At 47.5% G+C, this 25,915-nt stretch overlaps 1 protein-coding gene across 3 annotated transcripts in view; it reads right to left on the minus strand.

Annotated features, from left to right (window-relative positions):
• Positions 1-20,523, minus strand: part of IGSF5 (immunoglobulin superfamily member 5) — a 42,823-nt gene extending 22,300 nt beyond the window's left edge. The window contains exons 1-4 of one of the 3 annotated variants that reach the window (XM_025983381.2): positions 20,269-20,519; positions 16,731-16,809; positions 10,808-11,125; positions 5,667-5,966 (exon numbers count right to left, since the gene is read on the minus strand). In XM_025983381.2, coding sequence (XP_025839166.2) covers positions 5,667-5,966; positions 10,808-11,125; positions 16,731-16,788 — 676 coding nt within the window. In that variant the 5' untranslated portion in view covers positions 16,789-16,809; positions 20,269-20,519. Of the gene's footprint in view, positions 1-5,666; positions 5,967-10,807; positions 11,126-16,730; positions 16,810-19,570; positions 19,595-20,268 lie in introns of those variants that run through there. The other 2 variants (XM_072740433.1, XM_072740434.1) reach the window with 2 other exon arrangements.
• Between the last annotated feature and the right edge of the window lie 5,392 nt (positions 20,524-25,915).

Consider the following 25,915-nt stretch of genomic DNA (forward strand, 5'->3'; position numbering starts at 1 on the left):
TTCCTGCTCACACCAACCACAAGCCTGTGTGGTAGATATTATCATTATCTTAGTTTTACAGATGAGAAAACTGAGACACAGAGAGGCTAAGTAACTTGCCCAAAGCCACACAGCAAGGAAGAAGCAATCTGTGTGGATAGTGGCCCCTGATGAGGCTGGGTCAGGCGGCAAGGTCTTCTTCGGGATTTCCCTCTTCTGTAGGCCCCGGTCTGACTGCCCAGGAATCTGGGAGCTTCCCAGATTCAACCAGAACCTCTGGCGTGGGGCCTGAGCATCATCCTGTGCGTTAAAGCTCCTGGAGACTAACAGGCACCTGGGAGAGAGAGATCCTGCCCTATTCTTCTCTCTCTCGTTTTATAAGCAAGAAAACTGAGCCCAAGAGGTCAGTGACTTGCCCAGAGACTCACAGCCAGAGCCAGCACTGTGACCCAGGACTGTCACTGCCCCACCTCGGTCTGTGCTCAAAGTTGCCACTCCTCACAAAACTAAGGTTATAACCCGGAGTCACTACACTCTAGCAGGTGCTCCTCTGTCCTAAAAATGTCGCTTTGCTCTAATGCTTCGCAGTCTGTACACTTGAACGAGAAAACAGAGAAAGCAACGCAGCTGGATGCCCAGGGGGTGGACAGTGCTTATCTCAAGGCCTGCATGAGAGGTGCTTCCACCTGCCAGTTGAACACCTGTCTGCAATGCTTGAAGGCTGCGTTGCTTCTGGAATCGAGAACATTCATCTTTTTAAAAAATAAAAAAAATATATGAGCAGTACCCTTTTCAGCCTGCTTTTCTTTCAAGAACCAATGATTGTTTGGCTTGAACTAATTAGCCTTCCTAAACTGCCATTGTCATTCCTGCAATGACTCACAGGGACTGCTCCAGAAATGAGCACAATGAACAGAGAGACTCCTTGCACTTTTAGGAGGAAATGGGTTGGCGGGACATGATGATGCTTATCGATTCCTGGAGAAGCCTGCACAGCGCACAGGAGGGTGCAGTCTGGTTGTTCCACACCCCTGGCTATGCTCCTAGAAGCCTCCCAGACACCAGCAGCCGGGGCTGTAATGAGGCCTTCAGCTACTAAAACTTGCATAAAATACACAACATGCAGCCAGCCACCAGCTGCTCTGAATCTTGATGAATAATTTAGGAACAAATTACCCTTTTCCAAATGAGTCCAATAAAGTAAGACTCATTGCAAGGCACCCACTGTGCTTCCCTTTGAGGCTGCAGGGACTCCAGCTGCCATAATTAAGGCCGCTAACTTCCCTAGTCCTAGCTGACGAGGGAAGCACTCCACGGAATTAAACCCGATCAAGGGAAATTATGTGCCCCTTGCCCTTCCCCTACAAAAGAAAAACTTTGCTGGCAAGTGAATCTCTAAAATCCATTTCTATGGGGCATCATCAATCAGACCAGAGCTCTTTGTTGCACTGTTACCTTGTTAAGACGTGTGCTTTAAATAGTCGATTTCATTCTATTTGGTGCTAATAGGACTTCTTAAAAAAATCTTCCATTTCAAAGCTTGGACCATACTTTATCATATTTATTTATTTATTTTAAGATTTTATTTATTCATTCATGAGAGACACGCAGAGAGAGAGGCAGAGACACAGGCAGAGGGAGAAGCAGGCTCCATGCAGGGAGCCCAATATGGGGATTGATCCCAAGACTCCAGGATCATGCCCTGGGCCGAAGGCAGGTGCTAAACTGCTGAGCCACCCAGGGATCCCCCTTTATCATAGTTAAATAGCTTCAAAGCCAGCTGGATTGGCTCCTTGGAGAAAGGGCTGATTCCAGGATAGAATAAGGAAAATGCAAAGGGAGTTCAGAACATTTTATTGGGCCAAGTGCTCAAAAATTAATAGGGCCATGTCAAAAGGACACCAGAGCCAGCTGGAAGGGATTCCCACTAGCCAAACCTGGAGCAATCTGGAGCATCAAAATGAATAATGACTGGAGCAGATTATAGTATTGAATAAAAATGAGTTCATATTAGAACTGTTTAAAAAAAAAAAAAAAGAAAAAGAAAAAGTGAAAGAAGGCTCTTCTTTACAGAAGACTACCAACTAACAAAGATAAAATTATGATGGAGCCAGAAAAATCATTCTTTTACAACCGCCATAGAAACAACAGATTCAGGCAATGGCTTATTGATGAACGCAAAAGCTATTAGGTGAAAGCCCGCTGGGAAATAAGATATTCATACAGTATTCATTGATTGCATATTAATTATAATGGAGAAAGGGACCTTTACAATGGAGAAATCATTAACCAGATGATCAAACTTATTACCACTGATAGAGAAAATTGACATCATGAGCCCATGTGACATTACCCTTGACTTGCCTAGAATAGACAGCCTCAAATCAAAGGATGTTGGAAAACCTCAGACAAATCCAAACTGAAGAGCATCTTGCAAAAATGGCCTGGACCCTTCAAAAATGTTTATGATCAGCAAAGACAGGAAAGGTAAGGGAACCATTCAAGAGTAAGGGAAAGAGACTGCAACGCCTGACAGCCAAAGGCAAGGCATGGCCTTTGACTGACTACTGGTTTGGAGAAGAAAATCGCTATAAAGGATACTTGGTGAAACGTGAACATGCGGTGTATATTATACAACAGTCTTGTGTCAGCAGTACGTTTCCTGATTGCCAACTACGTTGGGTGCGGTTAAATACAATGCCGCCTTCATTCTTATGATACATATCGGAGGTATTTAGGGATAAAGTGTCATAAACTCTCAAATGGTTCAGAAAAAAAAATGAGAGAGAAAGAGGCAAACATGACAAAATATTAATATTTGTTGTATCTAGGCAAAGGTACATGGATATTCATTGCACTTGTCTTGCAACTTTTCTAAAGGTTTTTGTTCTTAAAAAATAATAAACTGGAGGGGTGCCTTTGTGGCTCAGCTGGTTAAGTGTCTGACTTCAGGTCAGGTCATGATCCTGGGGTCCTGGGATCAAACTCCACATCGGGCTCCCTGCTCAGTGGGGAGTCTGCTTCTCCTTCCTCCTCCACCGCTCCTCCCTGATTGTGTTCTCTCTCTCTCTCTCTTTCTCTCTCTCTCTCTCTCAAATAAAATCTTTAAATAATAATGATAATAATAATAATAATAATAAACTGGAGGCAAGAAAAGTGAGCTGGGTTTGAATTCTAGCTTTTTCTTCTTATATAGTCTTAATAGAGAATAAGCTGAATTCCTCCAAATTTAATTAGCTAAAACAAATTGATCTTGACTTAAAACCAAAGAAATACAGATTTCTGTGTCCTTCGCCCTCAAAAGTATTGATATTCACCAGATCCACATCAAAGATCTGGCAGTCCTGGATCCCCTTTCCTGTTGGCAACAACCACCTGGTGCTGGTATGGCTGCTCCATGTGGATGGAGCATTATGTCTGGTTCCCAATGGGCCCCTCCACTCCCCTCCTACCTGACACATGTATTCACTCATGCTTTCATTTCTGTTGTCCCCCTGGTCTCTGGGGCCATCTGAGTCAGAGACAGGAGGCAAAATCCTAACAACAGGGGAGCAAGCTTGTGCTGACTGCACTGAGGACCAATCACTAGAGTGCAAAGCACAGAATCATTGTACTGACCACAAGGTAGACTCTGAATGGCTTTTTACAGGCTCGTGGAGACATTATCATGGGTTGACTTTTGTCCCCCCCTAAAATTCATACATTAAAGTACTAACCTTCAGTACTCCCAGAATGTGACTTTATTTGGAAATAAAGTATTACAGACATAATTTTATTAAAATGAGTTTATACTGGATGGGATGGACCCTCTAATCCAATACGACCTGAGTCCTTAGTTTTAAAAAAAGGGAAATTTGGGGATGCCTGGGTGGCTCAGTCAGTTAAGCATCTGCCTTCGGCTCAAGTCACGATCTGAGGGTTCTGGGATTGAGTTCCACATGGGGCTCCCTGCTCCCTCTCCTTCTGTCCTTCCCCCTGCTCATGCTCTCTCACTCTCTCTGTCAAATAAATAAAATCTTTAAAATAAATAAATAGGGAAATTTGGATACAGGCAAGCACACAGAGAGAGCGCCATATGAAGATGAAAACAGAGCTCAGGCTGATGCTTCTACAAGCCAAGAAACACCAGACTGCCAGCAAATACCAGAAGCTAAGAGAGAGGCCTAGAGATTGTTCCCCTATAGTCTTCTGAAGGAACCAACTCTACCAACATCTTGATCTCAGACATCCAGTTGGATGAGGATCCACCCAGGGACCTGTTGTGCACGTTAATTTGGTTAATATCAGAGAAGCACTTAAAATAGACCCTTTACTTGGCAAATTCTGTGAAGCACTGTTTCTTCCTCTACTCCATCTCCCTCCTCCCCTCCTCCTCCTTCAGCTTTCTCCTCTTCCTCCTTTGCCACCTCTTCCTTCCTCCTCATCAGTCTTGCTCTGGCTGCAGTTTTGTTCTGAAATTTATTATTTTTAAGACTTTTTATTTATTTGACATAGACAGAGCACAAGCAGAGCGAGAGGCAGAGGAAGAGGGAGAAGCAGACACCTCACTGAGCAGGGAGCCCAACCTGGAGCTTAATACCAGGGCCCTGGGATCATGACCTGAGCCGAAGGCAGGTGCTTAACCAACTGGGCCACCCAGATGCCCCTGTTCTGAACTTTAAATAAAGCTGTTTGAATAAAGGGAAAATTTTTGTGTCGAGAGAACCATTTCTTGACTTCTGGGCCCAGTTCCACCCCAACCTGATGCATGTCCTGGAATAGAGCACAGCACCTCTCTGGGCCTCCTTTTCCGTCCTAGTTTGTAAAATTAAGGAGTTAGTCAATCTCTATCTCTGGGCCCCATGTTTTCTCATTGGCCTGGGCTGACTCAGAGCTTAAGTAGGCTCTGCAGCCCTGCAGGTTGTGTAGTTTGAGGTTTGAATATGCCAAGGACCCTACAGTAAGTTCTCTTGGGGATCAAAACTTCATTTTTTTTTATTTAAAATCAATTAATTGACATACAGTGTATTATTAGTTTCAGAGGTAGAGTTCAGTGATTCATCAGTTGCATATAACACCCAGTGCTCATCATATCAAGTGCCCTCCTTAATGCCCATCACCCAGTTACCCCTCCCCCACCTTCCAGCAACTTTCAGACTGTTTCCCAGAGTTAAGAGTCTCTTATGGTTTATCTCCCTCTCCAACTTTGTATTATTTATGTCACTTAGTTAGGTACTTTCAAATACATTGTGGATTTGCCAGATTAAAAAAATGAAACTATAATTCTACTAAGGTTGGAAGAAATCCAAGAGCACCTGTACACCCTCCTCAAATATTAGAAGAACTTGTCTCATACTGGCCCAGGGTATGGGATCAAACTGGAACAACAGATAAAAGCTACAGAGAAACATTGACTTCAGGTATTTATCACTGATCTTGATGGTGTTTTGAGATAAATAATTGTCAAGGTTCTTAATGGTTTCCATAGGTAAGTAGATAAGAAAGACACTTGAAGATGAAATTTAAAAGAAAGTGGAATCACAGGGTCATTAAATAGATGCTGATTTGTCTCCATTACCATCCCCATCCAAAGTCAAGGTCACCATACAATTTTCCTAGGCATTCTTGATTAAGAGCACCACATATAAAATATAAGCATGCAACAATAATTTTTTTTTATATATATAAAGCAAAATGTCTTCACTTACCCATAGAAGGCTGAACCACAGTAAGATTGACAGTTAGAGACTTGTGGGCAAGCAACCCCTTCATGTTAGCCACACAAGTCAAAGTCCCATTGCCCTGAGGCGTAAGAGTCAGGACACTCACTGCATTTTGCAGGTTGTTGGGCTCCGGACCAGAATAATGGCTTGACTGGCTCACCAGAACCCCGATCTCCCAGAAAATATCTGGGAGTGGGATCCAGCCCAATGCACGGCAAGTCACATTACAGGGTTCATCTTCAGTGACTACAAGGTTGCCTCTGGGAATGAGCAACTCCCCCATAACTAAAGAAGAAAAGAGAAATGTTCTGAAGGACTGACCATGCGTCTCTTGGTTCCTAATTTTCTTTAATTTTTCCTTCAAATCACATTTCATGAGTGCTAACTGGCTATGTCTATATCGAGTCTTAACTCAGGTTTTATCTGTGTCTTTATTTATTTTATCTGCCAGCTTTCTGAAAGAAGGTGAGGTTGCTCACCAGAAAATTATAATTCCAGAAAAAAATGAATAAATAAAAATCAGGGTCCAGGAAGGTATAAATTATATGGGAAGGAGAAGGTAAATGCGCCTGCCATAATAGGCTACACAACCACTGAAGTGGAGTTGCAAAGTTGTCCTGGGCTGTTCTGGGAGCTAAAGCAAAAAGGGAAAAACCTTTACATTCTTTCCATTGTAAGAAGACATCTCAAGGTCTTATGGAAAGCAAGTCTTTCCTGGTGTTTGGTCAGTCCAATTCATTTTATTTATTTTGTGGGTCACATATTTTTAAACATAACTTCCTATGATATTTCCTTAAAATACTTTTCCAATTATAAATTAAATCAAAATAAAATCTAATTATAAAAATATTTGCCCTAAATCATGTATCAGAATAGAATACTCAGATAAATTATTTTAAAGTTTTTATTAAGGACCCACCTGCATATGCCAGTATGAACATTGTAAAAAAAAAAAACCCATATGAAAATAGTGCTTGTGTCTGCTAATATTAATAAAATAACCTGAGGACTGGCTCCAATAAAGACATAGCCTTAGTGAAACATATAAACGTTGGAACATCCAAGTTAAAATATCCTCCCTGCTGCATAATATAATGGGAAGAACACTGGACTAAGAATCAAAAACTCTGTTCTCAATCTTGGATTTCCTACAAAAATTGCCATCACCTGGAGCAAGTCATTGACATTTTCAGGCTCTCTTTTTCATTGGTCAAATGAAACAATTTTACTAAATTGGGGTTTTCAAATGTTTAGATTTCAAGACCTTTTACAATCTTAAAAATCATGAGGACTCCAAAGACCTTTTGTTTATGTGGATTCTATCTACCAATATTTACCAAACTTGAAATTAAAATTAAGTATTTGTTTATTTTTAAATATTTATTTTATAATAACAATGATAACCCACTACAACTTAACATATGTTTATGAGAAAATACCTGTATTTTTAAACCAAAATAAATTATCAAGAAAAACATCATTGCTTTATAATTATACAAATCTCTTTAATACCCGGCTGGATTCTCATATCAGCTTCTGCATTCAGTCGTTACAATATATTGCTTTATTTGGAATATACAAAAAAATCTGACCCCGCATGGATATGCAGGTGGAAGAATGAGAAGGCTTTTCAGATAATCAAGGATACTCTTTGATATCCCAAACTGGGCAAGTAGTGGTTTCTTACAGGTTAGTTGCACTGTGGAAACTGAAAGTATATAAAGGAATTTTCATTCTCTTTTACATTAAAATCCATCACTCTATCTTTGATTGATCTTTCACTCTTGCAAGACTTTGTATCATCACACATTGGTCATTTAAGAAATGCAGGTCCACTAAGCTACACAGACCTTCCTAATATACAGTAGAAGACTCTCTGTGCACTACTGAAATGAGAGTAGGAAAGGCAACTCACATCTTAGTATTATTATGGGAAGAGTTGTGACCTCACAGACTCTGAAAGGATCTAGGGGATGCCCAAAAGTTCCCAAACTAGATGGAACTGGATCAGCTCTGAAAGCTCTTATTTCTCTGAAATATTACATTCTCAATTATTCCTTTCCTCAATAGTCTCTTGGAATAAATAAAGTACCTTTGCTAAAGCAAGGATTATTGTAAACTCAACAATGAGAGGGGAATGGATTTGTCCCTCAAAGCTAAAGGGTTTTGTCCTTATTCCTTTTTCTCCATCCGTTGTTTCATTTTGGTGCAGGGCTTTCAGATGATAGAAACTGGAAGTAATGGAATTGCCTCAATTAATAATGGATGATCTTGAACTCAAGTCTAGTGGCCCACAAACACAAGAGGTCTAGAGTTTGGTATGTGATTCATTGGTAGATTGGATGATGGATGGACTAGTGAGGCAGTCTGAAGCATTTCCTTTTTCTATATATATTTATGCTTCAACTTTTCACATTGGCTTTCACAAATCTTGTTGAGTAGCACGGCAAACACTCTATACAAGGGTGATGACTAGAACATTCACATAGATTTTGGATGACTCACTATGGGACTTATGTAAGCTGTCTTTATTTTTCTTGCTGATACACCAGGAGGAAAAAATAAATCTTTGGATAATTCACTTTAAAAATAAAATGAATGTTTCCTCTTTTTTTCAAAATTCTTTTCCCTTGAAAGAGATCCTGCTGCTTAGAGAACATTTGTTCCTCTAGGAACAAAGTGCCATTCAGACCATAGCAACCTGGTAATATGACCAAGTTTAGTCCCTGCCCTATGGGTTCGTTCTGCATGACCTTGGGAAAGAATTTAACACCTCTAGATGCTTATTCTTCCATCCATATTAAAACCAAAAGTTATAGTAATTATCAACATATTAAAAAGCATGTTTAGGCATATTCAGACAATTTTATAAATGTATAGCTTTGAGAAAAGCTGCTATAAAACCACATGGGTTTATGAATTTGAAATGTTATAGACATATCAGTAAGTCATGCCTTTGAATCTGTTTCTTTGATCCAGGGGTCCCTCTTCCTTTCTTGCTTCTCCATTTTGCCTATCATTCCCAGACCTTGAGAGCACATAAGGGCATCTCACCATGGAGTTGTCCATGAAGGCTTTTTTCATTGTCCCTTCTCCCTTCCCAAGTCAAACCTGAGCTTGTCTCCATCTCAGGGTATTTGCCCGTCTCTCTAAGGCATGAACATCATTCATGCATTATCTACTCTTCATGTAAGGCTCTTGAGGACAGGACTCTGTCTTATTCTATTCATCATTGAGTCCCCCTTTCAGATGCCTGACACAAAGGTGTGCTCCTATTAGGAATGCAATAAATAATAGCAATTGGCTGTATGGAGACTGCTAGGACCCAGGTGCTGTTTTAAAGGCTTTACATGAACCTACTCATGTGATCCCACAGTAACCCTCTGAGAGGAAACTAGGGCATGAGGTCATTCAATAACACGGCCAAGGTCACATACACAGTAAGTGATAAAGCTGGAATCTGAACCTAGCATTCAGGCTCCCAAGCCTGCATCATGAACCACTAGACCGCTCTGGCTCCCAATTGCATGTGTGATGAATTGAAACAGACAGGACTTTGGAGTCTTCAAACCATCCTCAGTTATTGTTTCATCTGATCCTCACAGAAAACCTGTGAGGTGGGCAGGGGACCCTTATCCCCATTTTAGAGATGAAAACGTTGAGACAATTTGGGGGTCACCAGGTTGGTAACCGATGAAAGCAAAACCAGAACTGATGTCTTTGACTCTATTTTTCCTGTGTTCTTTCCCATATACCACAAATTATTAAAATAAGAATCTAGTCATGCAAACTAAGCCAATAATCCAGGAAGTCTCATAAAATCACTATTTAGAAAATATCATTAAACCTCATAAAATTAAAGACACGTAAGAGTAAAATGACAACAATTTGGCTAAGAAAAAGAAGAAGAAGAAGAAGAAGAAGAAGAAGAAGAAGAAGAAAAGTAGAAGTAAGTAGACATGCATGTCTACCAAATGTTATCAAGCTAGATTTGATGCAACATTAACACAAATCAAAAGCTTGGAAATTTCTCCTAGACAAGCAAATAAATAGATAAAAGAAAAATTTCAAAAATATGACGCAGTCTGCTGTAAGGAATGCTGCCATAGAAATCAGCTCCAATGCATCTATAAATACCATATAATTACATAAGGAATGCAAAGTGATTAAACTTTGATAAAGATATTCTGAATTCTTGTAATTCTGATGCTTGTAAAGCATCCTTTTATTTTTTTTTTCACTATATAGCATTTTGGGAGCACTTCACAATTACGTCTAAGAATGAAATATAAGTTACCCATTATGACAAATTTCATTTACTCTTTTCTCTAAAATAGGTGGTATATTTAGTGAACACATATCTTTGACTCTAAGAACAGCTAAGGGCAGAAAAGAAAAAAAAAAGATTGAGGGAGTTCAGCTGGAAAGAGGTAAAGGGTAAAGCATGAGTCAAAGTGCATACATGACGTAAGGCAAAGAAACAGGGTCGAGTGTATAAAAAAAACAGAGGAAAGGCAAAGATTGGCAACTCTCCCTAAATCAAAGAGCAGTGACCGCAACTGGCCAGGGGAGAATGTGGAGTATATGCCACAAAAGCTACCAGTACTGACATGGACCAGATGGGAAAGTTGTAAGACCTGTCTTGAAGAATTTTAGTGTGAGGGCAGCCCGGGTGGCTCAGCGGTTTAGCGCTGCCTTCAGTCCAGGTCCTGATCCTGGAGCCCCGGGGATCGAGTCCCACGTCAGGCTCCCTGCAGGGAGCCTGCTTCTCCCTCTGCCTGTGTCTCTGCCTCTCTCTCTGTATGTCTCTCATGAATAAATAAATAAATAAATTAATTAATTAATTAATTAAATCTTTTTTAAAGAAATTTAAAAAAGAGAAAAGGGAAAGGGGAAGAGAGATAGGATAAGCAGAAAGAAGTAGGAAGAGAATCAATGAGGAAGGGGGGGTGAGAAATCACAAATAGCAAAACAACAGATATTCGTTGGTTTGGAATAATTCTAATAGCTCCAGTTGAGGGCAGACCCATCGTCACACATGACATGAACTCTGAAGGGTCCTTCCTTTGCTTTGGTCTTGCCCGGAGGACTCCACTTGCTCCCCTCAGAGGCACCTGTGTACCCACCTTGGACAGAAAGGAAAGCAGAGGCATCCCGGTCACTGTTCTGGAGGCTGCACTTAATAATCCCCGCGTCGCCGAGCTGAACGTCATGGATTATCATCTCCGAGATGGAGTTGCCGCCCTCTTCATAGCTGGCAGAGGTAAAGCGGTCGTTGGTGATGATGGGCTCCGTGGGAGTGATGCTCAGCACCACCGTGCCATTCAGGGACCACATGATGAGCCTCCAGCCCTGTGAGACGGTGCAGTTGAAGCGAGCCTCCGAGCCCTTCAGCACCGTTGCATTCCTGGGACCTTCTATGATTTGATAGCTGGACCCAGAAGCTGGAAGGCAACCGGTTTTTCAAGGCAGTAAGTGAACGGACCTACGTGAGTCAACCACACAGTTTAACTCTTCTGTGTTCCCCAGCTGTGACCTCTGGATAGCCAGGGATCAGACTCTATGTCTTCTTAGTCCCTCACCTTGCCTCCCCAGTGGACAGGAAGCCACCCATCCCTCATGTCCAATCCCTCCTTCCACAGTTCTCAGCACTCCCGGCAAAATTGGGGGCCAAAAGAAAAAAAAATGCTGTTCTTCTATCTCCAGAAGCACGTTACCTTGAATACTTGATCCCAGCCTGGCCCTGAGAGCACTCCCCTAACCCAGCTGTGTTATTTAAGGCAATTTTTCACCCTCGCTATGACAGGAGAGTTATCTTCCCAGTAAAATGAGAAGGAACTTTGATTCCCACCTGTACGGAAATCCCAAGGCTCAGAGGGAAAAGGTGAAAAGTAGCTTCTCTTCACAAAGAGAATGGGGACAGACACCAGCATACAGTGATCACAGCCCACCGCATGCCCCTGCACCCTTAGAGCCCCCACATGGGATACTTAGGACCATGTCTGGGGCTGGTGGATAAACAAGGTTGAGAGACAAGGAATCCAGCTGGAGAGAGACAACAGTTGTATTCCGAGTACGCGGTCATGGAGTGATAGGAAAGTCAGCCGCCAAGTATCATGAGAACTGTACTGTCATTGAGGCCATGCCTCTCCTCTTAAGGACAAGAAGGGACATGAGTGGGAGAGATATAAAGAGAGGGAAAACAGGTAGAAGGAGGTAGGAGAGCAGACTCTCTTCATGAGAACCATCAAGTGATGCTTCTGGAAGGCAGCTTGGTGCAAGTCTCACCACATCTAGTGCTGGGTTTAAAGCTCCAGCACACAGGCAGGTGGCTCACAAGCCTAAGGCCAGGGACTCTCAGGTGAGGCTCCTGACTCATTGGACACATTGTCTCAACTTCTCCATGCCCCACTCCTCTCAGCTGCAAAACAGGGACTCTAGTACCACCGTGATTTGTTTCAAAAACCAGATATGATCATCCACAGAGAGCCCTTCACAGGACCCTCAAGCACGCAGTAAACATTCCCCACTATGTGATGTGCAAGAAGGGACTGTGTTTTTGAGTTTCTTCCACATTTCTCCTTGTGATGGAGTTCTAGTTTCAAAGCATTGTGGTCTGAAGATACGCAGGGGACAATCCCAATCTTCTGGTATCGGTTGAGACCTGACTTGTGACCCAGTATGTGGTCTATTCTGGAGAAAATTCTATGTGCACTTGAGAAGAATGGGATGAGCACTAGGTGTTATACTATATGCTGGCAAATTGAACTTCTATAAAAATATATAAATAAAAATAAAAACGGTAAATTGATAGATCATTAAAAAAAAAAAAAAAAGGAAGGGATTGTGTTGACCTGCAAGATGGGATGCGTTGATTTATAAAACAAGCCAAGAATGCCACAGACTTAAGTAAAACTGTTTCCTTCACACTTCTCACAACATTTCAACGCTCCACTCACCACATGCACCCTGACACTGGTTTTAACTGGAGTGACACCTTCTGACTGGTCTTCCACATGATATACCTCAAGGGCCTCTCCAGCTCCCGCAAACGCAGTCATGATCACCTGAGGTGGAGCATGGTCTACACCCGAAGAGCCCAAGAAATCTGTTGGCCATCTAGGACTGATGTTCTAGTCCTCTTAGAGGATCCAGTTGGCGGCTGAAGTTTCCAAGACCTTCCCACGTTTGTAATAATGATCCAAAGTAGAACTTGCACAGCAAAGGATGGTCTTCGAAATCTCTTACGCTCGTTTTTTACTGCCTCTTGTCTAACGATGAAGAAATGAAAAGCAGAAGAGCCCCAGGACCTGGGATCACAGTGGTGAGCTGGGACCTAAATTCAGACATTCCCACTTTTTCCTACTTTCCCCTCTGACTTCACTCAGTTGACAGCAAAAAGACCTCCTGGTGGACCACGTCCCGTGGTTCCTCCTCAGCCCTCCCTCCCGTGTCGATAAGACTACAACAGGCTCCTCTTACCTTCTGGAGCCTTACGACTCCAGCGGGTCACAAGGAGGTGGCCTGCCATATGCACTGATGCCCCCAAATCACCGCAGCCCCCTCTCCTTCCAACCTTATAAGGTCAACTTGTAAGACGGTCCCAAAGGAATCTCATTACAGCCCTAAAGTTTTCTGGGGAGAGACCACACCGCGGTCACGCACTAACACGCCACCTGAGTACCCAGAACGCACTGTCTGCCACAGAGGCAGGCTGATGGGAAATGAGGAACTGCTGCATGGACAGTGCCCCGGAGGCAGCAGGAGCAGGGGAGAGGCAGCCAGGGCCTGGGTCAAGGAGGCAGAACTGGGGAAAAGTCAGAAACAGCTAAGACTACTCCTGTGTCTGGGCATGGCAGGAAAAGAGGGACAGTGAGGCTCCTATTGGGAATCCTCCCTTATCCCTGGACCAGTCTTTCTGATCCAAGGATCCCTCTGATTTGGGATTTTAGAAAAAGAAAAAAAAAAAAAAAAAGAGGCCTGAGGAGGGAAGTCAGAAATGATTCCCCAGGGAAGCCACAGCCGCTGTGCCAACTTGGCTCTTTCCACGAGCCCCGAATTGCATCTTACGAGGAAGGACAAAAGAAGAGAAATAGCCAAATCTCCACCCCGAGGAGAGACGGCTCTCCCCACGGCAGGGTGCCGAGAGCGCTCTGCCTCCACTCAGGGTGCAGCTTGGTGGGGGTCCCGTGGACGGAGCCCAGCGGTGGGGATGTGGCCAGTGCCGGGATGGCCGAGACCCAGGCTTCTCCGCCAGGAGCCCCATCTGGACAGCTCCAGCAGGACACGCAACCCCACCCAAAACCCTGGTGCAAGGTGGGGAGAGCCTCTCGCTGCAGGCCCTGTTTGCCCCAAGCCAGCAGACTGCACGTGTGACCAAGAAGACGTGCAGAGCACACACCCTACCTTACAGGTGGGAGATGAGGCAGCGGGAGGCCAAGTGGGAGCTCTTTGCATTTGAAGCTGACCCCTGCATCAAACGGGAGGCACCCCGTCCCGAGCCCTCTGCTCCCCTGACAGCGTCACCTGCGGTCTCGGCTCCCACCATGAGTCAACTGGCCTTCAGCCCTGCCTCTGACTCAGAAGCTGTATCCTGCTAGTGTGAGGTCCCGGGGCCTCCTTCCTCTCCCTCAATCCTATCGGCTGCGGTGTGTGCAACCCTGCCCTGCACAGAGCAAATAGGAGAAAATGGTAAATAAGACCTTTCATCAAACACAAATCCTCCCTTTCCCTCTGCTGCCCCTTTCACTCTGCAGAGCAAACAGGCCAATTGGGGCAGAGCCAGGGAAAGATCAGCATCCCCCATCCAGTGTCCCCCGGCGGCCGGCTGTGGTGACCACCCAACTCAGGGTCCCGCGCCACCCTCTCGCTTCCTCCCCTGCCTAGGATCCCAGCCCGCCAGGCATCTCCACGAACCACTGGCTGCAGCTGGGACTGAAAAGCATCTCTTCGACTCGCTGCACCCTCTCGTCTGCAAAATGGGGATCACTCAGATAGTCGCTCCTCTGACTGCTGCTGGGCCTCCTGCGAGCCATCCATAAATTGATCCCAAAGGCAGACCCTGTCACCCCTCTACTGAGGTTCTTTCTCAGCTCCCTGGAGTAGCAGCTGGCTGTCCCCCTTGGCAGGGGGTTAGACACTCTCCTCCGGCCACTCTCGCTGCACCTGCGCAACTCTCACCTTCCCCCATCTCTCACTTAGCACAGGAAAGAAATAGGCAGACCATGAAAAGCAGAAGGGAGAAAGGGAAGTGCAATGGGTTTGGCAGCAGAGAAACGGTTTGGTGTGGCCCCTCTGAGGAAGAAAACGGGAATCAGAACACGTCAGGAGTTGGGACCGTCAGAAGCAAACTGAGAAGGGAGGGAGGGGTCCTGAGGCCCCTGCAGGTCCCACTGATGAGGGCAGGAGGCCCCAGCATCACCCCTGCGCCAACCACCACCCGGAACTGCGATCCACACGGCCGCCAGCCAGCGGGACCTTCTCAGCAAACCAGTGTGAGCAGATACCTCCCACCCCCACGCTCAGTCTTTGTTTAAATATTTTAAACACATCCCTTTGGGATAAAGACCAGATAGCCCTTAACATTATCACATCTTAGAGCCCTACTTAGTATCACATCAATATCCTTTTGCCCCAAACTCCACCCTCCAGTTACCAGGCTATTCCTAAATTTACCCAACTCATCAACTCTTTCTGACCCCAGGGCCTTTGCACAGGCAGTGATCAGCCTGGCACACCAGTCTTCCTCCTCAGCTCCCAGTCTTATTGTCTCCTCCCCGAGGAAGCCTCCCCAGACTTCCACTTTAGGTTGAATTATCCTATTATCCTATAACAGGCTTTCAAAGCATCGAAGCAATCATCACAATAGTGATTTTATACTGATTTTTCAACTAACACTTGATTCCCCAGCTAGGCTCTAAGCTCTTTGTTAGCAGGGACTATGCCTGGCTTTGCCCATCACCACATCCCAGTGCCTGCACCTAAATAGCACATAATAGGTCCTACATGAAATATTCACTGAGTAAATAAATAAGGGGGTCGGATTCTAAATAATCCATTATGTGGGGACAAGGTGGAGAGGAGAGAGCTGGCAGGGACCCTTTGGATGTGCATGAAGGTTGCTCACAGCTAATTCAAAGCCAAAACTACAAATGAAGGAGTCCCTGCCCCAAGACTTTCCAAGATGAAACATCCAGGGGCCCAGACTTTTGTGATGGACCCCAGCCCCCGGGGGGGCATTGGAAGCAGCCCATAACCCTCTCCCCTCCTGGAACAGCCATCCCCAGGCCTCAACCAGAGCCATCCCTTCATTCAAAACAGAACTTCAGGAAAAACATCTCAGGAAAACGGTAGGCCCCACAGCACATCCCTTTCCCGGTGAGCTGCTAGGAGACTTTTTGCCACTGTGGCTGAAATAGCCGCGTTGGAGCCTTGCCCCTAAAATGTGTGCCAAGCGTGGCCTGCTAACCCCACTGCCCCCAATCCTGGACCTCAGCTACGCTGGGCACTGGGGCTTGGGTGTACACGGGGCCTGCTCACCTTGCCCACACATCTCTACAGCCAGCCAGGGCTCTGCCCAGCTTCCATACACAGACCTGGCTCTCCACATTTTCCTGCTGCCCATGGTTGGATGCAGACAGCACAAAGACCTGCCAGGTCAGGAGGGCTTCAGGGAGGCAGTGATGCCAGGATCAGGCCGTCCTTGAAGGCCAGATATAAATGGAAGAAGAAAAAACTGGGCAGAGGATGGGACATTTCAACAAGAGCCATGAGTAATAGGGAAAGATGGGGCGGGGGGGGCAAATGCCCACAACAGGGACAAACCAAGGAACAGGAGGGGTGGGCCGCAGGCACATGAAGGGCACAGGCAGGGCCACCCCCACCACTCAGCAGAGCAGGAAATGGGCACCGCAGAGGAGACTCCGCTATGAGCAGGGCCCGAGGAAGAAGCTTCTGGCAGCCACATGTCCAGGCCACCTCGCTGGGCTCCCTTCCGCCCACTTCAAGCAGATGCCCAGGCTCATTCCACCAAGCTCGCGGGAGCCCTACCTGCCAGCCCAGCCAGGACGACCAGCACGGCCGAGATGCCTTTCCAGCTACTGTCCATCTCCACACGTTTCCTTCAGTCCTGGGAAAATAAAGCAGGCAGGTAACAGCCTATCATGATGAACATTCGCCGTTCAGAGGACGCGGGGCCCCTACCAGCCCGTGGGTGCCTGTGGATGGATTAGTCAGAGCCGCTCAGCGTGGGTCAGCAGCACCAGGCTCCCTCCCCCAAACACACCTGCTGGATCAGAAAATCCAGGGACGACCCCAGAAATCTGTCTAAGCAATAAAATAATGAGCCACTTCTGGCACGCGCTCAAGATTGAGAATCGCCGTATTAAATGATCTTACTCCGAAGCCCAGACGTAAATCATGGACTGCAGATGGCACAACGTTTCCACGGAAGCCCTCCCTGCGCCGTAGGGGCAGGGACCTACTGCTCACCCTTTCAAACGTGATGTTTTCATCAGAGGAAAAAAATAAATCCTACGCACAACAGGTTCACATGACAAAAGGGAAAACGGGCAATAAAATGAAGAACTAGGGATCCCTGGGTGGCGCAGCGGTTTGGCGCCTGCCTTTGGCCCGGGGCGCGATCCTGGAGACCCGGGATCGAATCCCACGTCGGGCTCCCAGTGCATGGAGCCTGCTTCTCCCTCTGCCTGTGTCTCTGCCTCTCTCTCTCTCTCTCTGTGACTATCATAAATAAATTTAAAAAAATTTAAAAAAAAAAAAATGAAGAACTAGAACATAAGCTTATTAGAAGTTGCCAAATGTACGGAGGAACATAGAACAGGAGCGTGTGTGCAAGTGGTTGTGCGTGTGGGGTGGGCTGGCTATGACTACCTCTAGGGAAGTCAGAGAGAGGCTCCCGAGAAGGTGCTCTGTGAACAGTGGGGGGGGGGGGGCAGCCGCATAGGTATCTGCAGAGGAGCAGCAGGTGCAAAGGCCCTGGGGTGGGACCGCGCTAATGCGATTGAGAGGGCTCTGCAGCTAGGGCAGGGCGAGGGAGAGCAGCACAGGTCAGAGCTAGGGGAGGTCAGGGTAGATGCAGTAAAGCCTTGCTGGCCCCCTGGCAGGGGTCCTGTCCTGTACACGTCTTGGCCCTTCCTGCCAATCCCTTGTTCTTGGATAAGCCTCTTGCTCACCTTCCAGCCCCTCATGTTGTCTTTTTATTTTCCCCTTCTCCCCGCGCCCGACCTATGCGATGCCATCGCAGAAAGTCACCCACTGGCCATGTCGGGAACTGGCCACGAAAATGACAGCCCTTTAGCCTCAGAAAAAGGCTCTTTTTCTTTCACATGTGCTTCACCACCGCCGTGTGGAACACGGCGTCCTAACCAGGGGATGGTTTTCTGTGGCTTTGGCATCCGCACAGATGTCCCAGCCCCATCAGCCGGTGGGGAGGGAGCCACCCGGACCCTCCAGGATGTGGGGCGGCGGTTCCACCAGAGACCGCCCCCCACCCCCACCCTGGGATTTTGTAATGAGCTGGCACCTGCGCGGGGCTTCATTCTCCTTTCTTCTCGTTCAGGCCGAAAGAGGCGGACCCCACGGCAACCCACACGCGGAAACACAGGACGTAAAGCAGGGCACCGATCATAACCGCCACACCTCGGTCTGGTCTGCGGAGCACACAGCATCCCGGTGGCCGAATAAAACTGAGTGACGGTGTGAAGCATCGGGAAAATGCTCGGGCCTGTATCCCGTTTCCCATTCAGGTGAGATACTGGGTGTTCAGAGCTCGTGAGGAGGAACACGGGCTTCCCACCCCTTTGATTCTCTGATGTGCCGGGAAAGCAAAACGCAGCATGTGTGCAAAATGTAGCCACTCATGTGCATAAGGTAAGGTTCACAATATGTGTGCTGCAGCCCCCTGCCCGGGGCGGGGGTCTTCAGCGGGGAAGTGGGGGGGTCAGCCCTGCAGGAATCTAAAACAGGCACAGAGACCCCCACAAACGGGCCTCAGCAGCCGCACACGAACCAAACTGAAATCCCAGCCTTCCTTCCCAGCCCCGTTCCAGACCCCGAGCCACGAAGCGCCGAGCCACGAAGCGCCGAATGAATCATTTACTGATTTCAAGGTTCCACGAGCACGACTCAGCAGCTCGAGGGACCAGGCTCTGCACCGGGCACCCAGCGTGCTGCTCCCCAGCCACAACTGGAGGAGAAGCCGAAGCTTGCACCTTCTCCCCAAAGCAATAAATGGCAATTGCGCAGCCAGCGCTATTGAAACTGCGGGGGTAGCTTGAGGTCCCCTGGGGAATCCTGATAACCGAGCTGAGTCAGGCCTGGGACAGGGGCCAGAGTGCTGCATTTACGACGGGCTCCGCTGTGCCGCCATCGGGTTTATTCTCCGTAGAAGAAGGGACCCGGTTTCCAAAGAGCCCAGCGGAACCCACAGGGCGGACGGGGTAGGAGCACCCCGAGAGCTACAGGAGCCCCCTGCCAGGATTGCTGCGAACGCACATGTGTGCCAGGCCGGGTGTGAAGGGTGCACGGAGGAAAGAGCTGTCAGAAAGGCGATTCCAGGTTCTCACTGAAATCAGACCCTTTGTTTTAATCAAATGAGGACCTGTGGCAGGTAATTCGCAAGTTAGTACCCCTGGAGAGTGGTCTGAGGTCATCCCTGAGATGGAACTGACTTCTCACTCATTTTGTTCTTGGAGACTGGAAGTGCCTGCTTCTAGTAGAAAAACTGCAAAGTCTTAAAACCTTACAGCTTATTAAATTGTATTAAATAGATGGGATTTAACCACCAACCAATTCCTTACAAGGGTAAAACAGGAGGAGGGATCTCAGGAAGGAGATGGCTGATGTGATCATCTCCCTTAATTACTCACATGCACATTTCTGGGTTCCTGGAAATAGTGGGATATCCTAAGATCCGAAGGCGCCTGCAAACGTCCCGTTGTTACAGGCCGCGCCACGACGCCGAATCCCAAAAAGAAGGACGAGTGCGTGTCAGGGTGGGTGAGAATTAGCTGCAGCCAAACCCATGCCAGGGGCTGCCTGCAAACGTCTGTGCACAGATATAAATGGGCACGAGCACAGCTCCCCTCGGACACACCCGCCCCTGCACCCCGACCTCCGGAAGGGCTGCCCTGCCTGCCCGACTCAGGGCCATCGAAGGGCTTCCGGAGGCTTGGGAGCAGCTCTCCTTCCCACCGGGGAGGACACATGGCGTTTGCAGGTGCACGGAATGAGCAACGGGGCCACGGTGATTTTCCAGCCCTGCAACCCTGACCTCCCAAACTCCAGCGGGGTCTGGGCTTCCCCCGCACCCCGGAGCGCAGCGCCCCATGAAAGGGGCCCTCTAAAAACCATCTTGAGTTCCTCAACTCCCAGAGCAGCCTCCTTTTTTAATGTTTAACTTTGTGGGAGTTGGGAAACAAAGAGTATGTGTCTGATCCCGAGCCGCTTCTCCTGGGAGAGCAGCTCGAGGCCTGTGGCCAGGCGGCCCGCCCCTCGCCCGCCCGAGACAGGTGCCTGGGGACAAGCCCGCTGGACAGACGCCCGGCCGCGGCCCGAGCAGGCTCACCTGCAGCACGACAGCCCCCACCCTGGGGCTTCAGAGAAGGTCCTCTGATCCCAGAGGCATCTGGTCCACCGTCCTCCGTCTCGCCCCACGCAGACGCAGACACAAACCTGTGTGGCCGCCCGAGAATCCCGACCCACGTCACCAGTCAACAGGAAGTTCCTCGCGAAATGGCTGTGGCACGTCACAGGCCGGGCCATCAACACAGGGGTGGCCTCTGCCTGCACCGGCCCCTGGCTCCCGGAAGGTGTGCGCGCCCGGAGTGATGGTTTTTTCCTGCTAATCATTAGCCAGCCCCAAACAGCAGCCGGGGCAGGGCGGTGGGGCTGAGAATGGCAGAGCCACCGGGCCACAGGGCCACCACCGCTTCCCCCAGCCTCCACCTGGCTCCTCCTCTGGGCCTCTCACCTGGTCCCGCAGAGCCAAGCCCCACCTGGGCCCCGCTGGCTTGGCCCGTGGTCGTCTGGCCGGGCCGGGGGGGGGGGGGGGGGGGGGGTGCGGGGGACGACCTTCCCAGCTGCAGACATGGGCCTGGACAGCCTCGCTGCCCTCTGGCGTCAGCACAGGCCTGGGCCCAGCCCAGCCGGTTCCTTCTCTGGGCCAGGCACCTGCACGTCCCCAAGCGCAGGTGCTTCCCTGAAAGGCAAGAAGCCCTGATGATGAAGCCCTCTGGAATGCGGCCTCACTTCCCCGGGGGGAGCACTTGTAGGATGACCTCCGAGAGGTTTCCTCGGCCTCCCACGCCCACACCCGGCCGCTCCCATGAACAGAGGACCTTGGCCTCTCGGAGCGCTGTGGCAGTTTCTGGAAAAGACCACCGCCCAGAATGGGACTGTGTGCTCTCGTGGGGTTCTCTCCGAGCATCTGGATTCTCTCCCCGCACTGCGTTCTCAGCTTGTCAGGGGACTCGGGGTCAAGAACAGAACAGACACCAACCGAGGGTGTGGATCCTGTACTTAGCGTAAGACCCCGAAACAAATAAATAGGGGGAAACGTTTCTCTCCAGTTGAATGGGATCAGAATATACCACCCCAAAAGATGCCAGTTTGGCAGAAAGATTCTTTTACGCTGAAAATTATATTTGACATTTAACAGATTTTTTTTTTCCTTAAGTCTTCTCAGAGTTTCCCTTTTCTGGCTAAAAACAGCCGCTACTGGGAAATAAGGCTGCTGTAAACTCTTCGGGGTGGATCTACCCACAGAAGGGAGAACACAAAGCCTACTCCAGATCCCTTCTCCAGGGGGAGTCTGTGACCCCGAATAAAATCTAAAGACCACTTATACCTGTGTAGATAAACATTATCACAAACTTTCCCATCTCCTGTCTGTTCTCCTGAAAATCTATTTGTCCTTCCAAAAAAAAATCTATTTGTTTTTCTTATAAGAAGACTTTCTTTCCCTCTTCACTTTCCCCTTCTAAATTAGGTATACAAGCCATTAACTCTAATCACCTGGTGAGCCAGATGCTTCCTCCGTTGGTTCCCACATGCATGCAGAATAAACCTTTACCCTATTAACCTGTGTTCTGTTAGTTTAATTCACAGGTTCCAGGCATAGCACCTAAGAGGGTGAAGGGAAAGACTTTTTTTTCCTCCTCCCCTACAAGGCCCTGTGCTAGGAGCCAGTCAGAAAAAATGGTGCGCACAACAGATAGATTCCAGAAATCAACACGTGAGTCAAATAATCTCCCAAATGCACACAAGATTGTAGCATTTTATTCATGAGCTATATCCCTAAAAGCCAAGCATAATTCAAAACTCATAATTCCAGAACAATGAGCCACAAAAATGAACACCCAAGGCCAGTGTGGCCAATTTTGTTCCCTGATATACTTCTTAAAATTTCTTCTCAGTTCAGGTGACTCAGTGGTTGAGCGTCTGCCTTGGGTTCAGGGTGTGATCCTAAGGTTCTAGGATCAAGTCCCGCATCGGGCTCGCCGCAGGGAGCCTGTTTCTCCCTCTGCCTGTGCCTCTGCCTCTCTCTCTCTATGTCTCTCATGAATAAATAAATAAAATCTTTTAAAAAAAACTTTTTTCCTACTGTTTAGAGTGTCAGCACCAGGAGTCGTGAGGACTGGCCTTTAGAGAAGAGTCTTAGCCTCAGCACTACCACTGGAGAATATTGTCGGAGCTTCTAGACACTTTAAGTTATGGTAACCGTGAGTGTGTAGGAGAAGGGGGAAAGAAATTTTCCTATACGCTCGTTGGTGTTGTGGCTTGGGCCCTGAAAATTAAATTGACAAAAGACACACAAGAGAAAAACAAAAGAATAAGGAGAGTTTATTAATACAGGCTGCATGCATACAGGTGGGGGAAACTCAGCGCAGAGTAACCCAAAGGAGTCTTCATGGGACAATACATTTGAAGAGAAGTGACAGGACAAAGGAAACGAAATGTAGGCTTTTAGGCGTGGCGAGCCGTGGAAAGGTGAATGCTTGGGAGAGGCTAAAGGGTTGTGTCAGGGAGGTTTGTTCCGTAGATTCTGATAAGAGTGTCCCCATGCAGGAGAGGGGAGGGCACGTCTGGTGTCTGCTGTATCTCACTTATCTTCAGCTTACCATAATCCTGGCATCTTCTGGTCCCCTGCAAGTGCCATAACGACCTGCGTGTGGAACAACAGTAACCACCACAGAAGTGTCACAGCAAGTGCAAGGTCTACGCTGCTGACCCCGGGTGCGGACACTTCTGTCCTCCAGCCACCCAGGGTGGAATCCCTGTTTACAGATCATTGGAAACGCAGCTCTGAAGCTCTGCGGTCCTGAGGGACTTTTTTTGGGAGGGGGGGGGGGGCAGGGGGCAGAGGGAAAGGGTACTTTAGAAGGTTTGCATTATTTCCAAGTTTAAGCAGAAAGACGGATTTACTAAGATTTTTAGCCTATGCTATTTGAAAATCACAAAGTTCAGATTTACATAGAACATATTCACACTAAAATTCAAGTTGTGGCAAAGTGTCTAAAAGAAGCTTTGATGAAGGTGCAGGGGTTGGGAGGGGGTTTCCTTGAGGAAACAAAGTTTGAGCTCAGGTGGGGGTGGGCACGTCAGGAGAGCCTCAGGAGATCGCTGGGTAGGAGGGTGAGGTTGAGGAGGATCCCCTCTTGCAAGGCTTCCGTGCAGCAGGTGGGCGGCGGGAGGTCCTCAAGCCCCAGGAAGTCGGAGGGCCTAGTGGGGCCTGAATGCAAAGGGATGAGGGTTGGGGAGGGTCTTCCTTTGGTCCAGAGGAGAACCAGGGTCCAGACCAAAGGGTACAGTCAAGAATTGGGTTTTTATCTTCACATATAAAAAGAAATGTCCAAAAAAGCAGTGAAAAACTTTGAAATGAGCAAAGAAGTTCGTGGGGGTGTCGTGAGCACACTATGAAGGTGCACACGTAAGGTGTGTCTGCCCCAGGGCCGGCTTTATTCGGTCCTCAAGCAAGGTTCACGCGATGATGAAGCAGGTCCAGGATTCCAAATTCAGGGACATTTCACGGCGTGTTGAACTTGGCTTCTTGCACGTCCCACAAAACAAGGCAGGAGACAGGCCACACAACAAATGAGGTGGAACAGGACGTTGTAAGTGAACCATCCCAGGCGAAGTGAGTGTGTGGGTGCGCAGTGGGGATAAGGCCTCTGGCCCGTCCGGGTCCGCTCCCGGCTCCCACTGCCTTGTACGTCCCAGCGGGGAAGGATCTCTGTTGCTCCTGGGCCTCATTCGGGCAGGGCCTTCCGCAGCAGCTGCGTTTTTGAGGTGGTCAGACGTGGAGGGGTCAGTGTCTGGCAAGTCTGACGGTTTGCTGCAAAAATCCTCCCTTGTTGAGGGAGGTCACCCGTCTAGGGCCCCTGCAGGCCTCCTACGCTTCTGCTGGCTGTCGGTTCTGGGGGTGACATCGGTGGGTGCTGGTGTCACCGGCCAGTATCTGGTCTTAGCTGCAATGCCTTTGGCTCCTTAAGTCACTGTTTGATATGAGTCAGCGCTTGACAAGAGTGACTCCACCTTGCTCTCCACATGGAGTTACCTGATGCAAGAGGACCTGAGCCATCTTCAATCATTATTGAAAACTCTAAGCGTATGATGGTTCATTTTATACGTCAACTTGACTGGGCCACAAGGTGCCCAGACAGCCGGTTAGACACGATTGCTGGGTGTGTGTGTGAAGGTATCCTGGTAAGATGTTAACATTTGAATTTGGAGACTGAGTAAAGCAGATATGGCTCCCAAATGAATGCAGGCAGACTCATGTAATCCACTGAGGGCCTAAATAGAACAAAAGGGTGAAAAAGAGTGAAATTTCTCTCTCTGCTTATTAATAATAGCAATTAATAATCCACCTTCTCCAATACCCAATGCTCTTGGATATTGGCGCTCCTGGTCCTCAGGCCTTTGGACTGAGGGCTTCAGACTTTGATGAGAACCACAGCACCAAGTCTCCCAGGTCCGCACTTCCTCACCCTCCCAAATTGCATGAGTGAGCTTCTCATAATACACCATACATATATATATACCTGCATATCGTGCAGCTGCGCACCAGCAGACTCTAAGCCCAGGGTGGGCGGTCGTCCCACGAGACTCAAGAATTGACCCAGAGACAACAATCAACATAGGGATTCATTGGGGGAGCTTACATTAGGGGAGTCCAGAAGTAGCTCATTGGGAAAACCACCTGCTGCTTTTATAATGTAGCAACTAGCCTAGCAACTACCTGTCACCTTTCCTCCTTGCATGGCCAGCGTTCCAAGGACATGAAGACCTGCCATCTGGACACCCCTCATTATGTTCCAGGTTGGTTGTCTCCTGAGCACCTGACCTCAAACACGGAACAACACATTTTTCTACATTTCTTGCTTGATGGGAATATAGTGGGAGGATGAGATCCATATAGTCTCAAGATAGTGATTAACAGGGACGTTCAGGGTGTGCTTGCACAAACCAGCCATCCAGCACGTACCACACAACACACCTACTGGGTCTATTTCTAGAGAACCCGACTAATACAAAGCTCTAAGAAACTGATAGTAATGCTAATTACTCCTGTTTATGGATATATAGATATGCAAGTGAATTTTGGTGAAGATACGCTTGATGTTTGCTCTTCAGATATTGGCCAGTTTTGCATCTGTTTGGAAATTTTTCAGCATCCGTGATAGCGTGTACATGTGTGTTCTTTGAATTCTCCATTGAACCTGTTGTAATGTCGTGCTAGTTGGTTTCCTCATTAATTAGTGAGTTAAATAAAATCTCAGACATGTGTTCCTTTTTAGATTTATTTGTATGAGAGCCACAGTCTTAAATCCCCTCAACAGGAGCCCTTTGAGGAACCTAAGTGAACAGGTGACACGATCCCCCTAGAATTTTTTTTAATATTAAAAGTAATAGAATAATATAAAAGTGCCTACACGTAACCATTCTTTTTCCTACAGAAAGAGCAATTTCATATTAGGCTCGACCTAAAATAAAGAATAAAAATAAAAACCGTCTGTAATCTCAACATCACCCATGGATAAGCATTACCCATTTTTAATGAATGGCTCCTATTATTTTCCTTATTTAAAAATTAATATGTATTTACTATGAAAAAGAGGTAGGAAATGCAGGTGATCCAAAAGGAGAAAAGTTTGAAACAGATTGCTTCTAAGCACACCATGCAGACAAGCCCTGTTAACAGCATGGCATGT

This window comes from Vulpes vulpes, chromosome 15 (assembly GCF_048418805.1).
Source record: "Vulpes vulpes isolate BD-2025 chromosome 15, VulVul3, whole genome shotgun sequence".
NCBI classification, from domain to species: domain Eukaryota; kingdom Metazoa; phylum Chordata; class Mammalia; order Carnivora; family Canidae; genus Vulpes; species Vulpes vulpes.